This window comes from Rattus norvegicus, chromosome 3 (assembly GCF_036323735.1).
Source record: "Rattus norvegicus strain BN/NHsdMcwi chromosome 3, GRCr8, whole genome shotgun sequence".
Lineage (NCBI taxonomy): Eukaryota > Metazoa > Chordata > Mammalia > Rodentia > Muridae > Rattus > Rattus norvegicus.
In genome coordinates, this window is record NC_086021.1 from 92,522,687 (window position 1) to 92,538,368 (window position 15,682).

Below are 15,682 nucleotides of genomic sequence, written 5' to 3' on the forward strand. Positions count from 1 at the left end.
CTGTAACTTAATTCCTTATGTCTCAGTTTCCGTCCTTATTTGTAATTGCCTATTCTTATTGGCATTCCCTTCAATATTCCTAGTTTAATTATTATGAAAATTAATTATGATTCATGAACTATCATTTATGCACCAGTAAAATTAACTTATTTAACAACTACAATTTTATTCACATATCCATACAAATGACTTCAGACCATTAAGAAACTCTAATGGGTTATAAAATGTTCCATAGAGGCAGGCTGAATAACTTCAATGCATTTCATTTGCTCTGTTTTAAGTCATCATAAACTGTTTAATGATGTTTGATATGACAGTATATTTCAGATAAAAATTTGGTATTTAGTTCTCAAATTCTACTGTGTTTATATTAATATGTGAGTTCAAGAGCTCCAACCTGTGTTCACAGGTGCCTCATGATATGTAGAAATGTACTCTCCCAATAATCTAAACTAAAACATTATGTTTTTTGTGTGTTTGTAAATCTGTATGTTTGTGTGTGTGCATGTGTACACATATGTTCACATTCATATGAGAGGTGAACAACGCGTGCATATGGAAGTTCACACCTGTGCTCCTATGGCCGAAGCAGCATATCAGATTTTCTTCCATGTACATCTTCACACTCCGTGTGTGTGTGTGTGTGTGTGTGTGTGTGTGTGTGTGTTATAACATTATTCTTTTTTCTGAAACTAAACTGGCCACAGAGGAGATCCATCAATGGGTCTATATTGATCCTGGAGTATTGAGGCTACAGTAACATATATGATATTTTAACATAGGTGGTCAGTTTTAAAACCGAGGTTATATGATTGAATTGAAAGCTTTCTAATCCGTTGAACCATCTTATCAACTGCTCATTATCACTTTGTTTTATTATTTTATATACTTGTGTATCAGATTCAAGAGTATGAACTTTATCAAAAAATATCTCTTGAAATGCCTGGATATTGGAAGCAACTGATAGAAGTTAAATGCAGTAAATAATGATCAAGGAACTTGTGTGCTGAAAAAAAGCAGTTGGGAACACCTAAGCAGATTTATTACAGTCAATATTATGGCAGAATGATGTACGGATTAATAATAGGTAGAAATATTTCTTTCATATTTATGTTGTGACATATACAGGAGTTGCCATAACTCTGAGACACAATATATTACTATAACTATCTCATTAATTCATTCAGCAATTGACTCAATACACACTGATATTAAAGTACTTCTGTTAAGTTTGTATAATGCTAAATGAAAGAATAACTGGTTAACTTGTTAAGATATCTACCTGTGAATTTATGTCACAAGTCTCAAAATATATTTTCCTATAGAAACTGTGGTCAAAATGTATTTTATCCATATCAAGATATACTGTTCTTTCATTACATTTCATTGACTACAGACAGATTAGTATGTATATGATTCAAAAGAGAATATGTGTCAGGCTATTATTCAAAGTAGCAGAAGCATTTTAGAAGGATAAACTGATTATACTTCAGTGAAATGAATAAAATATGACCTATTTCTTCAGTACCTGTGTAAGAAGCAGTCATTCTGTCTTTTGTTCCAGAGCTCCAAGCACTACTTTATAGGTAGCAGCTTTCTCAGTGCAGCGATCACCTCCTTGTTTCTAAGGCTGTATATCAGTGGATTTAACATGGGAGTCACAATAGTGTAAAATAGAGAGAACAATTTGTCAGTTCCTGGAGAATGGTTGGACTTAGGCCTCAAGTAGGTAACAGTAGCTGATCCAAAAAACAAAAACACAACAAGCAAATGGGAAGAACATGTTGAGAATGCTTTTGCCCGTCCGGTGGCTGTTGGCAACTTCAGAATGGTGGCAATGATTTTGCTGTAAGAAGCAAGTATCAACATAAAAGGGACTGCAGCAAAGAGTATAGCCACTAAATAGACAGACAGCTCATTAATAGAAGTGTCTCCACAGGCCAGCTTGAGAATGGGAGGTATGTCACAGAAGAAGTGGTTGATTTTGTTAGAATTGCAAAAATGTAGAGAGAATATCTGACAGGTTTGTCCTATCTGGACAGGGATACCTCCCAGCCAGGAGCCTGCTGCCAGCTGAGTGCACTTTGTTGGGTTCATGACCAGAGGATAGTGCAGAGGGTTGCAGATGGCCACATAGCGGTCATAGGACATCACAGCCAGCAGGAAACACTCAGTGGCTCCCAGTATAAGGAAGAAACACATTTGTGTGGCACACCTAAGGACAGAAATATGTCTGTCTTGAGCAGCAATGTTAAACAGAATCCTAGGAAGTGTGACTGATACATAACAGATTTCCAGAGAAGAAAAATTTGCCAGGAAAAAATACATGGGCTTTTGTAGTGCAGGATCAATTCTAGTTATGACAATTATGAAACTATTTCCAATCAAGATGATTATGTAAATAATGGAAAACATCCCAAACAGAAACCCTTGCAGGTTGGGAAGGTCTGAAAATCCCAGCAGGAGAAACTGTGTCACAGTGGTAGCATTGTCCTCTGCCCTGATTTCTGGCAATTTCATCTGTAGGGACAATTCAAAGAAAAGTAAAAAGAATTGTCTTGTCCTTGGATTTATGTTTTTATGTATAATGTAATCATAACAACCTTTCACCATTTCCATTGCTCTTGAGAAAAATGATATGCCTTGTATATGCATCATTTTTTTAAAAAGTAATGATCATTTTTTTTAAAAAGCATAAAAAATAGTCCTATATATTTTCTAAGACAAGAAATGTTGTGTAGTTTGTGGGGTTTGAGAGAAGGCCCTGGTCTACTTTTAAACCACATAGGCACTCACTGCTTATCAATATTTTAATAATTAATCTGTTCTTTAGATGGAATGCTTCTACTTACGTGTATCTAGGATGTCTGCCACTATGGCTAATGTTTCTGTCTAATTAAAATGTTTAGAAAACAAAATTACTTCTCAAACTAGCCACTAGCATTTTTTTAAAAAATACAGGCATTTATTTTTATTCTATTACTTTTTACTTATTTATCTGTCCTTTCCTTTAACTGAATGGTTCCTTTCCTATAGTTACTCTCATTTTAAGTAATGCATTTAACATTAAAATGTGCACAGGGCTTATTCTTTTCCCATTAAATTTATAAAAACAGAAGAGAAAGGCTGGAAATCTGGTTTGATTACATGAATTCAGAGAAGTTTTTTTTTGGCCAAAAATAATAAGACAAACATATGCTAATAATTGTGTTATATTTTCATATTAACTTACCAGATTTAATTCTTAACCACTAGTTATACCTCTGACTGCAGTATATTGCAGATATATTTTAATGATGCTCATTCATATATTGTAATGTCTATGATCTCCAACTTATTCCTATAAAGCAGATAAATATGTGAATCACTGAAATGAAGTCTTGATAAAAGAAAAATAATACCTTTTAATGAATGAAATATCCAAACTTGTTGATACAAGTTAACACAATTGAAAATGCCCATATGGATATTTTCTTTTATATATTGACTCTTTATATAAAATATAGTTTTCATTTTGTTCTTTCATCTATGTCATAAAGTGTGACAAAGGAAAAAAACAATATTTGAAATGAAAAACACTAGATATAAGACTTTTCAATTGTTCAATTCACTTTCAATGGATATTTAAAAAGAAAAGTTCTAAATATATAATTCAAATTTAGTTTGAGCTTATGTCAAGTTAAGTCTTATTCTTACCTCTATTAATTTGTAAAAGAGTGTGTTAAGTAAGTTTGTTTTTAAAGCTTAAGTAATTTTATCTGTAACAAGCAAACCACTTTCAAGCATTTAATGTACTGTCAAACACAAATGCTGATTATGTAGGAAATGATCTCTACCCTGGGAATACATTCCTTCCCTATGCTACATTCTAATTCAAGAAAATTTTTGTTCTTCCACTCAAGAAGTTAAGCAAAAGATTATATAAATTAAATGAGAAAAATAAAATGAAACTGAAATAAATACTCCTTTAGCACATTCTGACTTTTATTTTCAGTTTGTTATAATTAAGAATAATAACACATTGAAAGAAGTATCAGAAATTTGCAACAATATACGTGTGTGTGTGTGTGTGTGTGTGTGTGTGTGTGTGTTTGTTTGTGGGGATAGGGGCGTATGTTCATGTATGATTGTGTTTGACAGTTTTCCCTGTGTAGCCAAATATCTGGACCAATCTATCAGTAAATTAAACTGAGATTAAGAAGAACACTGGTACTAACACAGACATAATACATGTTGATGATCTTATCTTCTTTCATACATCCAAGGCTATGCAATGCAGATGGGTTGTTGTTTTTATTAAAAGAAACACACTGTTTTATTTAAAATTTATTTAAAATCGGTCAATAATTTAATGTATTTTATATCTAAACAGAAAAGTTGTTAGTAGTCCTTATAAAACTATTTGCCAATTTTCTTAGTATTAATTTTCTTAATTCTTTGCACATACATGTTTTAAATTTTAATCAGTCAATCAATCAATGAATTTGCATTCTGCTCAGTTTCTTTGTCCGTCTTTTCTCCTAGTCTTTTTCCATCATCATTCTTAGCTACTCCTCCTCCCTTTCTATTCCGAATATTGGAGGTATTCCATGAATATCGCTCAGCCTTGGCATACTCTAATGGGTATTTCTGGTTGTCAACTTGACTATATCTGGAATGAATTTTAATCCAGAATTGGGAGGCTTACCTGTGATCCAGATCTTGAGGCTGGGAGATACAATTTTCTGACCTGGATCTTGGCATGGAGTCCTTGAGGCACAGTGGCTAAGAATCTCAGGATACTAAGGCAAGTAGATCTCTGAGTTCAGTGTCAACCTTGGGGAAAACAAATCCCACATTCTGGCATGGTAGAACACACCTTTAATCTAGGCTACATCTACTGCTGGAGACCTGTATAAGTGGAAGAAGGGAAATTCATTCTTCTTCATCTGCTTGCATTTACTTGCCACTGATTGTTAGAATCTACTAGCCTTCTGGGACTGAGCAATTACTAAATACTTGAATTCCCAATTCACAGCTGACCATTGTTGGACAGTGAGATTATAGACTGTAAGTCATCATAACAAATACCCGTACAATATAGACACTATCCATAAGTTCTGTGACTCTAGAGAACCCAGACTAATACACATTCCAAGTTTCAATAAGACTAGACAGAACTTTTCCTACTGAGGCTACATGAGGGAGTCCAGTGGGGGTTAAAGGTCCTATGTCAGGCAACAGGGACAGAGTCAGCTACCACTGATAAAAGTCCTACATGAATACCAAGCTATACAACTAATACATATATGCAGAAGCAGTAGGAGTGTCCTATGCATGCTCACAGTTAGTTCAGTCTCTGTGAGTCCCTAAGTGATGAACTTACTTGACCCTGTATGTTTTTTCTTGGTTGTGCCTTTGAACCCCTCTGGCTTCTACAATCCTTTTTTCCCAAGCTGTGGCTAATGTTTGCCTGTGGATCTCTGCATATGCTCCCATGAGTTGATCTTTAGAGCCTCTCTGATGGTTATTACACTAGACTCCTGTCTACAAATAGGTCAGAATATCATAAACAGTGTCTGAAGTAGACTCCCACTCATGGCAAGAGTATCAAGCTAGACCAATTATTGCATGGCTATGGCCTCATTTTTTTTTTTTTTACTTTTATCCTTTTACATCTGGTAGGCAGGACAAACATCTTTAATCTCTGAGGCTGCAATACAGACACACCCTTACTACACATACTTGATCCCTCTGGCAGGTCTACAGACAAGTCTTTAGTACACAACCTTAGTCCCAATGGCATCTAATGGAGTGGCAGAAAAAAATCAGCAAAAGATTTGACAGAAGGAGTTAGATATAGGATATTTTCGACTTACATGTGAATAGACCAGAAAAAGGAGACACTTAAAGAATAGTGAGGGAGAGTCAGTTTGAATTCATAGACAGGAATTAGTTGGCAGCATGCAGTTCAGTTGAGTGCAGTTGAGCTCTGTTCACTTAGGAGCAGAGTAGGCAAGTTCAGAGCAGGTTTGTTCCTGAGTACAAAGCCAGTTTTTCCAAGCAGTGCAATTCAGTCTGGCCAAGGGAAGCCAGTTTGCAACAGTCATCTTTGAGAGGCATTTGAGCCTAAACATGAATTAAGTCAGACAGCAGGAGTTCAAAAGAAACTAAAAAGAGGGAATATATTCAACTGGATGTCACAGAGGCTGAAACATTCTAGGCATAGGTAAATAAATGCAGGCTTGGAGTTGAAACCTTCAAGATCCGGGCTGATAGAATATCGGATTGTATAAAGGACAGAAGCCTCTGTGCCTAGGACCAAGGATAATTAGAACACAGAAGGAAATGTTCTGGGCTCAGACCAAGCCATATGTTTGTACAGCTTGGATAGGAATCTAAACTCATCAATTACTCTGAGAAAAAAAAAAGTAAAAGTAACTTTTACATTTATACTCCACCACCTCTTCTATTTCTTCAACAAAATGATATTCATGAATCTCCTTTCAGCTTTCCCAGTTACATAGATAATTTTTGTCTGTGGATTGTAGCATTCTTATGACTAATATGGTTAATATAAACTTATGAGCACATACCATCATTGTCTTTCTGGATCTGGGTTACCATATTCAGGATGATTTCTTTTCTTCTTCCATTCACTTGCCTAGATTTTTATTGATGTCATTCATTTTAATAGCTGAGTAAGAAACCCTCCATTGTGTAAAAGTAGCACATGATTTTATACCTTTTTGTTGTTGATGGTGGTGGTAGAGGGACATTTAGGTTGATTCCACTGTCTGCCTATTACAAATAAAGCTGCTGGGCTGGAGAGATGGCTCAATAGTTAAGACCACTGACTGCCCTTCCAGAGGTCCTGAGTTCAATCCCAGCAACCACATGATGGTTCTCAACCATCTGTAATGAGATCTGATGCTCTCTCCTGGTGTATCTTAAGACAATGACAATATACAGTGTACTTACATAAAACAAACAAACAAATGAATAAATAAACAAAGCTGCTATGAACATAGTTAACCAAGTGAATTGTATGTTTGACCATCTTTGGAAATATGCCTCAGAGTAGTGTAGCTGGGCCTTGAGGTGAATCTATTCCATTTTTTAAAGAAATCAGTAAGTAGATTTCTCAAATGGTTGTACAAGTGTGCACTCCCATTAACAATGAAGGAACATTAACTTTGCTCAATTTTCTCAGCATGAACTATCCCTTAAGTTTTTGATCTTAGCCCTTCTGATAGTATATATCTGGGATGAGCTGGAAAATTCATAAGGGCTGGGAGATTAACATAGTTGAGAATCCTAGCATTTGGGTATATGGAGACTAAAATGGCCATTTCTGTAGCCAGCAGGACTTCCAGTGGAGAGAAGGAACATCAACTCTTTCAGAAGAGCTTTGATACAAAATCCATCCAGCCTATGAGATACAGGGATAAACATGGAGCAGAGGCTGTCTGAATGGACAACCAATGATTGGCCCAAACTGACACCTATCCTATGGGAATGAGCTGACCCCTGATACATAACTGTCATGCCTAACATATCTGTCTCCTAAAAGTATTGATCCAACAGCAATGGAAACAGATCCAGAGACCTACAACCAAACATCAGTTGGATCTTGTGGAGTCTTGAGGAAGAGTAGGGAATAGGATTGAGTAAGCCAGAGATAGCAAGCCAGAGAGAGAGGTCAGGAAAACCACAAGAAGATCTACATAGTTAACTATCTTGGACCTATGAAGGCCCACAGAGACTGAAATGCCAACCAAAGATCATGTAGTGCCTGTCCCCCTATGGATTTGTTAACAATTGTTATGAAGGGTCTCTGTCTCTTTTGTCTGTAATTAGATACCACTCCCCTACATCAACTGACTGGTTGGGCCTCAGAAAGAGAAGATGCACTTAGTTCTGCTGCAACTTGATGTTCCAGGTCAGGCTGGTACCCAAAGGGAGCTTCCCATTATCTGAGGAGAAAAAGAGGATTAATGCGAGGAGGGATTGTGAGGGTAGGAATAGAAGGAGGGGTGTATGAACAGGATGTTAAGGGCATAGTGAAGAATGAAAGTAATTAATGAAGAAAAAAGATAGAATTTTGTTGGGGACAGCATATCATGACAGGGACTGCCCACAGAAGTCATGGATGGAGACATTTCAGAAGCACACCACAGCTTCTTAACTGTCAGGAGTGCTGTAGACCTGTTTTCCTCTCTTTCAGTCAGTTATGGGGACAGAGTGTTCTGCTTTCGGGCGTGTAGTTTTTCCTCTCTACAGGTCTTCAGCTGTTCCTGTGGGCCTGTGTCTTGAGTTCACCAGGCAGCTTTCTTGCAGCAGAAAACTTGGTCTTACCTGTGGTCCTGAGGCTCAAGTTCGCTCGTGGGGTGCTGCCCAGGGGCTCTCTGCAGCGGGAGCAACCAGGAAGACCTGTGCCGCCCCTTCCGGGAGCTTCAGTGCACCAGGGTTCCAGATGGTCTTTGGCTTTTTCCTCTGGCGTCCGAGATGTGTGTGCAGGGAGCAGTCTCTTCTGGTTTCCCAGGCTTGTCTGCCTCTCTGAAGGTTTAGCTCTCCCTCCCACGGGATTTGGGTGCAGAGAACTGTTTATCTGGTCTGTTTCTTTCAGGTTCCGGCGGTGTCTCAGGCAGGTGTCCTGCCGCTCCTGGGCCCTCCCCCACGGGAGCCCAGAGGCCTTATACAGTTTCCTCTTGGGCCAGGGATGTGGGCAGGGGTGAGCAGAGTTGGTGGTCTCTTCCGCTCTGCAGCCTCAGGAGTGCCCACCTGACCAGGCGGTTGGGTCTCTCTCTCACCGGGTATGGGAGCAGAGAGCTGCTGCTTGTTAATAGATTTTTGTTGCCCTTCATTGGTAACTCAAGAAAATAGTAGAAATAAACCTTAGAAATAAACATAGTTAATTGCAAGATAAAAACATGTTAAAAAGGGTTAGAAGATTGACGAAATCAAAAATATATAGATAGATAAAGAAAGAAAAAACACATAACTAAAATGGTAATGCTTTATATATTCAGTCCTGAATATCTATGCTCCAAATGCATATGAGAAGCTCAGGGACAAAGAGACCAGATTTGAGGGAATGGCCAACCATTTACTGCCCCACTTTGAGACCCATGTCATGAGCAAGAACTAATCTCTGACACTATCAATGGTACTCTGTTATGCTCACACAGGGGCCTGCCTCTGAAAGGCAGCACTCAGCACCTGATCAAAACCAATGAAGAGAACCACATTCAAGCATTAAACAGAGACTTGTGAGTCATGTGGAAGAGTTGGAGGAACAGTTGAGGGCCTGGAGATGAGAGATTCTCCACAAGAATACCAAGAGAGTCAACTAACTTGGAAAGGTGGGGCTTTCAAAGATTGAACCACCAACCAAAAGCTTACATGAACTAGAGCTATGTCCCCTGCACGTATGTAACAGATGTTTAGCTTTGTCTTCATGTGTATTCCTGAACAAATGGAGTATGGGCTGTCCTTGACTATATTGTCTTCCTGTGGATCTTATTTCTCTAACTGTGGTCCCAGTCTGGCCTTAGTAGGAAAGAATGTGCCTAGTTCTTCATTGACTTGATATGCCTGGGTATGTTGATACTAGGAGCTGCAGGTAAGGATTCCCAGCTTATCAGAGGAGAAGTAATGGGGAGAAGAGGGAAGAAACTATACGTAAGCAGGCTGGTAGGATGGGAGAGTTGCCACCCAGAACTAAACTGACAACATAAATTAATAGATAACAACAACAAGTAAAATAAAATAAAATAAATAATTCCAGTACTAATTTTGACAGGAATTTAGAAACATAGCTTAGCTAAGCCAACATAAATGATAGTATATATTGTTATTACGGCTGTGGATTATATGATAGCCTGAATTAGATAGTAAAAAATATTGTTGAAGTTAGTATGGATTTTAACTAAAGGATAAAGGAAAATCAAGCTGAACTTATAGAACAAGTTTATTCCTTGCCATTCATTAGTGTACAAAGAGCTTGAAGGGACTATTCATGCTTCTATGCATAGAAATCTCATGAGTAATCTCAGCCAGTTGTGGACATTGTATTCTATAATACTCAACTTTTAGACAAGATATGTCCACTTTTAGGGCAGTGGGATAGATATTTTGGAAGTAACAAACCATCCCTATATTACATTTGATATCTTCTGGTAAAAAGAGTACAGTGTGGAAGATCACAAGTTCAATAGAGGAACATGCTGACATCATATTGATGACAGCACATGATATCACACTGCCTTAAAATATATATGCCTACATCCATAGGCTAACACTGCTTTAATGATTGAATAAGAAGCTCACTTTTGCAATAGGAAACTGCAAAGTCAGAGGCTCATATGTCGTAAAACCACCTAGAAAAATTGACTACTGCAGACATATGTAAATGAAATACATGTCAATCACTCCAAAAAGAGGGAACTATACAGAAGACAGATTAGAAGGAAGGCAAGACTAAGAAGATAAGGGAAAATTCTGCATTCTGTGGAGCACTGAAATCGCAGTCAAGACTTGGGTATTGTGATCATAAAGACAACAAAGCAGATACATTTATATGTAGGAAGTTCCTTAGACCTCTGAATTTCTGCCATTTATGAAGCTGGTGGCTCGGAAACCCTACTCCTCATTTTGATCAGTAAAAGATTGCCAGGAGCAGTTTGTCATTCTCTTTTCACTGATATAACCTTTGATGACTTGCCCATAATATTTTACTTATGTTCCCATAAACAACCATAACAAACCAAAGTAGGTCCTAGAAAATATTAGAATAACACCCAAATTGAGAGAGAAAGAGAGAGACAGACAGACAGAAAGAGAGAGAGACAGAGACAGAGACAGAGACAGAGAGACAGAGAGATGGAGCAAGTAAGATAGAGAAAGGAATAAAAGTGGGTAATATGGGTTGAATAAAACATTATATATGTATATATATATATATTTGTGTGTGTAAAAATAAAACAAGTTTGAGAAGACAAACAATTAGAAAGTGAACTGTATGTTTAAAAAGAAGGAAGCCAATTCGAACTGTAGGTACACAATACATATATTGGAGATCCACATAAAAATATCTACTCATCAATTATTTGCTTTCATGTGTTTCTTTTGTAAAATATAAACATAAATAGCAGGTCAACTTTTTTTTTCAGATGCTTTTTTTTTTTTATTAACTTGAGTATTTCATATATACATTTCGAGTGTTATTCCCTTTCCCGGTTTCCGGGCAAACATCCCCCTCCCCCCTCCCCTTCCTTATGGGTGTTCCCCTCCCCCCCTCCCCCCCATTGCCGCCCTCCCCCCAACAGTCTAGTTCACTGGGGGTTCAGTCTTAGCAGGATCCAGGGCTTCCCCTTCCACTGGTGCTCTTACTAGGATATTCATTGCTACCTATGAGGTCAGAGTCCAGGGTCAGTCCATGTATAGTCTTTAGGTAGTGGCTTAGTCCCTGGAAGCTCTGGTTGCTTGGCATTGTTGTACATATGGGGTCTCGAGCCCCTTCAAGCTCTTCCAGTTCTTTCTCTGATTCCTTCAATGGGGGTCCTATTCTCAGTTCCGTGGTTTGCTGCTGGAATTCGCCTCTGTATTTGCTGTATTCTGGCTGTGTTTCTCAGGAGCGATCTACATCCGGCTCCTGTCAGCCTGCACTTCTTTGCTTCATCCATCTTGTCTATATGGGTGGCTGTATATGTATGGGCCACATGTGGGGTAGGCTCTGAATGGGTGTTCCTTCAGTCTCTGTTTTAATCTTTGCCTCTCTCTTCCCTGCCAAGGGTATTCTTGTTCCCCTTTTAAAGAAGGAGTGAAGCGAGACCCCGTGAGAGGGAGACCCAACCGCCAGGTCAAGTGGGCACTCCTGAGGCTGCAGAGCGGAAGAGACCACCAACACTGCTCACACCTGCCCACATCCTTGGCCCAAGAGGAAACTGTATAAGGCCTCTGGGCTCCCGTGGGGGAGGGCCAGGAGTGGCAGGACCCCTACCTGAGACACCGCCAGAACCTGAAGGAAACAGACCAGATAAACAGTTCTCTGCACCCAAATCCCGTGGGAGGGAGAGCTAAACCTTCAGAGAGGCAGACAAGCCTGGGAAACCAGAAGAGACTGCTCTCTGCACACACATCTCAGACGCCAGAGGAAAAAGCCAAAGACCATCTGGAACCCTGGTGAACTGAAGCTCCAGGAAGGGGCGTCACAGGTCTTCCTGGTTGCTGCCGCTGCAGAGAACCCGTGGGCAGCACCCCACGAGCGAACTTGAGCCTCGGGACCACAGATAAGACCAAATTTTCTGCTGCAAGAAAGGTGCCTGGTGAACTCAAGACACAGGCCCACAGGAACAGCTGAAGACTTGTAGAGAGGAAAAACTACACGCCCGAAAGCAGAACACTCTGTCCCCATAACTGACTGAAAGAGAGGAAAACAGGTCTACAGCACTCCTGACACACAGGCTTATAGGACAGTCTAGCCACTGTCAGAAATAGCAGAACAAATTAACACTAGAGATAATCTGATGGCGAGAGGCAAGCGCAGGAACCCAAGCAACAGAAACCAATACTACATGGCACCATCAGAGCCCAATTCTCCCATCAAAACAAACATGGAATATCCAAACACACCAGAAAAGCAAGATCTAGTTTCAAAATCATTTTTGATCATGATGCTGGAGGACTTCAAGAAAGACATGAAGAACTCCCTTAGAGAACAAGTAGAAGCCTACAGAGAGAAATCGCAAAAATGCCTGAAAGAATTCCAGGAAAACATAAGTAAACAAGTAGAAGCCCATAGAGAGGAGACACAAAAATCCCTGAAAGAATTCCAGGAAAACATAAATAAACAAGTAGAAGCCCATAGAGAGGAGACACAAAAATCCCTGAAAGAATTCCAGGAAAACACAATCAAACAGTTGAAGGAATTAAAATGGAAATAGAAGCAATCAAGAAAGAACACATGGAAACAACCATGGATATAGAAAACCAAAAGAAGAGACAAGGAGCTGTAGATACAAGCTTCACCAACAGAATATAAGAGATGGAAGAGAGAATCTCCGGAGCCGAAGATTCCATAGAAATCATTGACTCAACTGTCAAAGATAATGTAAAGCAGAAAAAGCTACTGGTCCAAAACATACAGGAAATCCAGGACTCAATGAGAAGAGCAAAGCTAAGGATAATAGGTATAGAAGAGAGTGAAGACTCCCAGCTCAAAGGACCAGTAAATATCCTCAACAAAATCATAGAAGAAAACTTCCCTAACCTAAAAAAAGAGATACCCATAGACATACAAGAAGCCTACAGAACTCCAAATAGATTGGACCAGAAAAGAAACACCTCCCGTCACATAATTGTCAAAACACCAAATGCACAAAATAAAGAAAGAATATTAAAAGCAATAAGGGAAAAAGGTCAAGTAACATATAAAGGCAGACCTATCAGAATCACACCAGACTTCTCGCCAGAAACTATGAAGGCCAGAAGACCCTGGACTGATGTCATACAGACCCTAAGAGAACACAAATGCCAGCCCAGGTTACTGTATCCAGCAAAACTCTCAATTAACATTGATGGAGAAACCAAGATATTTCATGACAAAACAAATTTACACAATATCTTTCAACAAATCCAGCACTACAAAGGACAATAAATGTTAAAGCCCAACATAAGGAGGCAAGCTATACCCTAGAAGAAGCAAGAAACTAATCGTCTTCGCAACAAAACAAAGAGAATGAAAGCACACAAACATAACCTCACATCCAAATATGAATATAACGGGAAGCAATAATCATGACCTTAATATCTCTCAATATCATTGGCCTCAACTCCCCAATAAAAAGACATAGATTAACAAACTGGATACGCAACGAGGACCCTGCATTCTGCTGCCTACAGGAAACACACCTCAGAGACAAAGACAGACACTACCTCAGAGTGAAAGGCTGGAAAACAACTTTCCAAGCAAATGGTCAGAAGAAGCAAGCTGGAGTAGCCATTCTAATATCAAATAAAATCAATTTTCAACTAAAAGTCATCAAAAAAGATAAGCAAGGACACTTCATATTCATCAAAGGAAAAATCCAAAAAGATGAACTCTCAATCCTAAATATCTATGCCCCAAATACAAGGGCACCTACATACGTAAAAGAAACCTTACTAAAGCTCAAAACACACATTGCACCTCACACAATAATAGTGGGAGATTTCAACACCCCACTCTCATCAATGGACAGATCATGGAAACAGAAATTAAACAGTGATGTCGACAGACTAAGAGAAGTCATGAGCCAAATCGACTTAACGGATATTTATAGAACATTCTATCCTAAAGCAAAAGGATACACCTTCTTCTCAGCTCCTCATGGTACTTTCTCCAAAATTGACCATATAATTGGTCAAAAAACGGGCCTCAACAGGTACAAAAAGATAGAAATAATCCCATGCGTGCTATCGGACCAACACGGCCTAAAACTGGTCTTCAATAACAATAAGGGAAGAATGCCCACATATACGTGGAAATTGAACAATGCTCTACTCAATGATAACCTGGACAAGGAAGAAATAAAGAAAGAAATTAAAAACTTTTTAGAATTTAATGAAAATGAAGGTACAACATACCCAAACTTATGGGACACAATGAAAGCTGTGCTAAGAGGAAAACTCATAGCGCTGAGTGCCTGCAGAATGAAACAGGAAAGAGCACATGTCAGCAGCTTGACAGCACACCTAAAAGCTCTAGAACAAAAAGAAGCAAATACACCCAGGAGGAGTAGAAGGCAGGAAATAATCAAACTCAGAGCTGAAATCAACCAAGTAAAAACAAAAAGGACCATAGAAAGAATCAACAGAACCAAAAGTTTGTTCTTTGAGAAAATCAACAAGATAGATAAACCCTTAGCCAGACTAACGAAAGGACACAGAGAGTGCGTCCAAATTAACAAAATCAGAAATGAAAAGGGAGACATAACTACAGATTCAGAGGAAATTCAAAAAATCATCAGATCTTACTATAAAAACCTATATTCAACAAAACTTGAAAATCTGCAGGAAATGGACATTTTCCTAGACAGATACCAGGTATCGAAGTTAAATCAGGAACAGATAAACCAGTTAAACAACCCCATAACTCCTAAGGAAATAGAAGCAATCATTAAAGGTCTCCCAAACAAAAAGAGCCCAGGTCCAGATGGGTTTAGTGCAGAATTCTATCAAACCTTCATAGAAGACCTCATACCAATATTATCCAAACTATTCCACAAAATTGAAACAGATGGAGCCCTACCGAATTCCTTCTATGAAGCCACAATTACTCTTATACCTAATCCACACAAAGACCCAACAAAGAAAGAGAACTTCAGACCAATTTCCCTTATGAATATCGACGCAAAAATATTCAATAAAATTCTGGCAAACCGAATCCAAGAGCACATCAAAACAATCATCCACCATGTTCAAGTAGGCTTCATCCCAGGCATGCAGGGATGGTTTAATATACGGAAAACCATCAATGTGATCCATTATATGAACAAACTGAAAGAACAAAACCACATGATCCTTTCATTAGATGCTGAGAAAGCATTTGACAAAATTCAACACCCCTTCATGATAAAAGTCCTGGACAGAATAGGAAATCAAGGCACATACCTAAACATAGGCTCTGAATGGGTGTTCCTTCAGTCTCTGTTTTAATCTT

General features: G+C 38.7%; 1 protein-coding gene across 1 annotated transcript; it reads right to left on the reverse strand.

The window, feature by feature from the left end:
- Positions 1-1,575: 1,575 nt before the first annotated feature.
- On the reverse strand, positions 1,576-2,520 carry Or10ag59 (olfactory receptor family 10 subfamily AG member 59). The gene has a single exon (NM_001001051.1). It carries the CDS (start codon positions 2,518-2,520, stop codon positions 1,576-1,578), a length of 945 nt encoding a protein of 314 aa, NP_001001051.1.
- Positions 2,521-15,682: the final 13,162 nt, after the last annotated feature.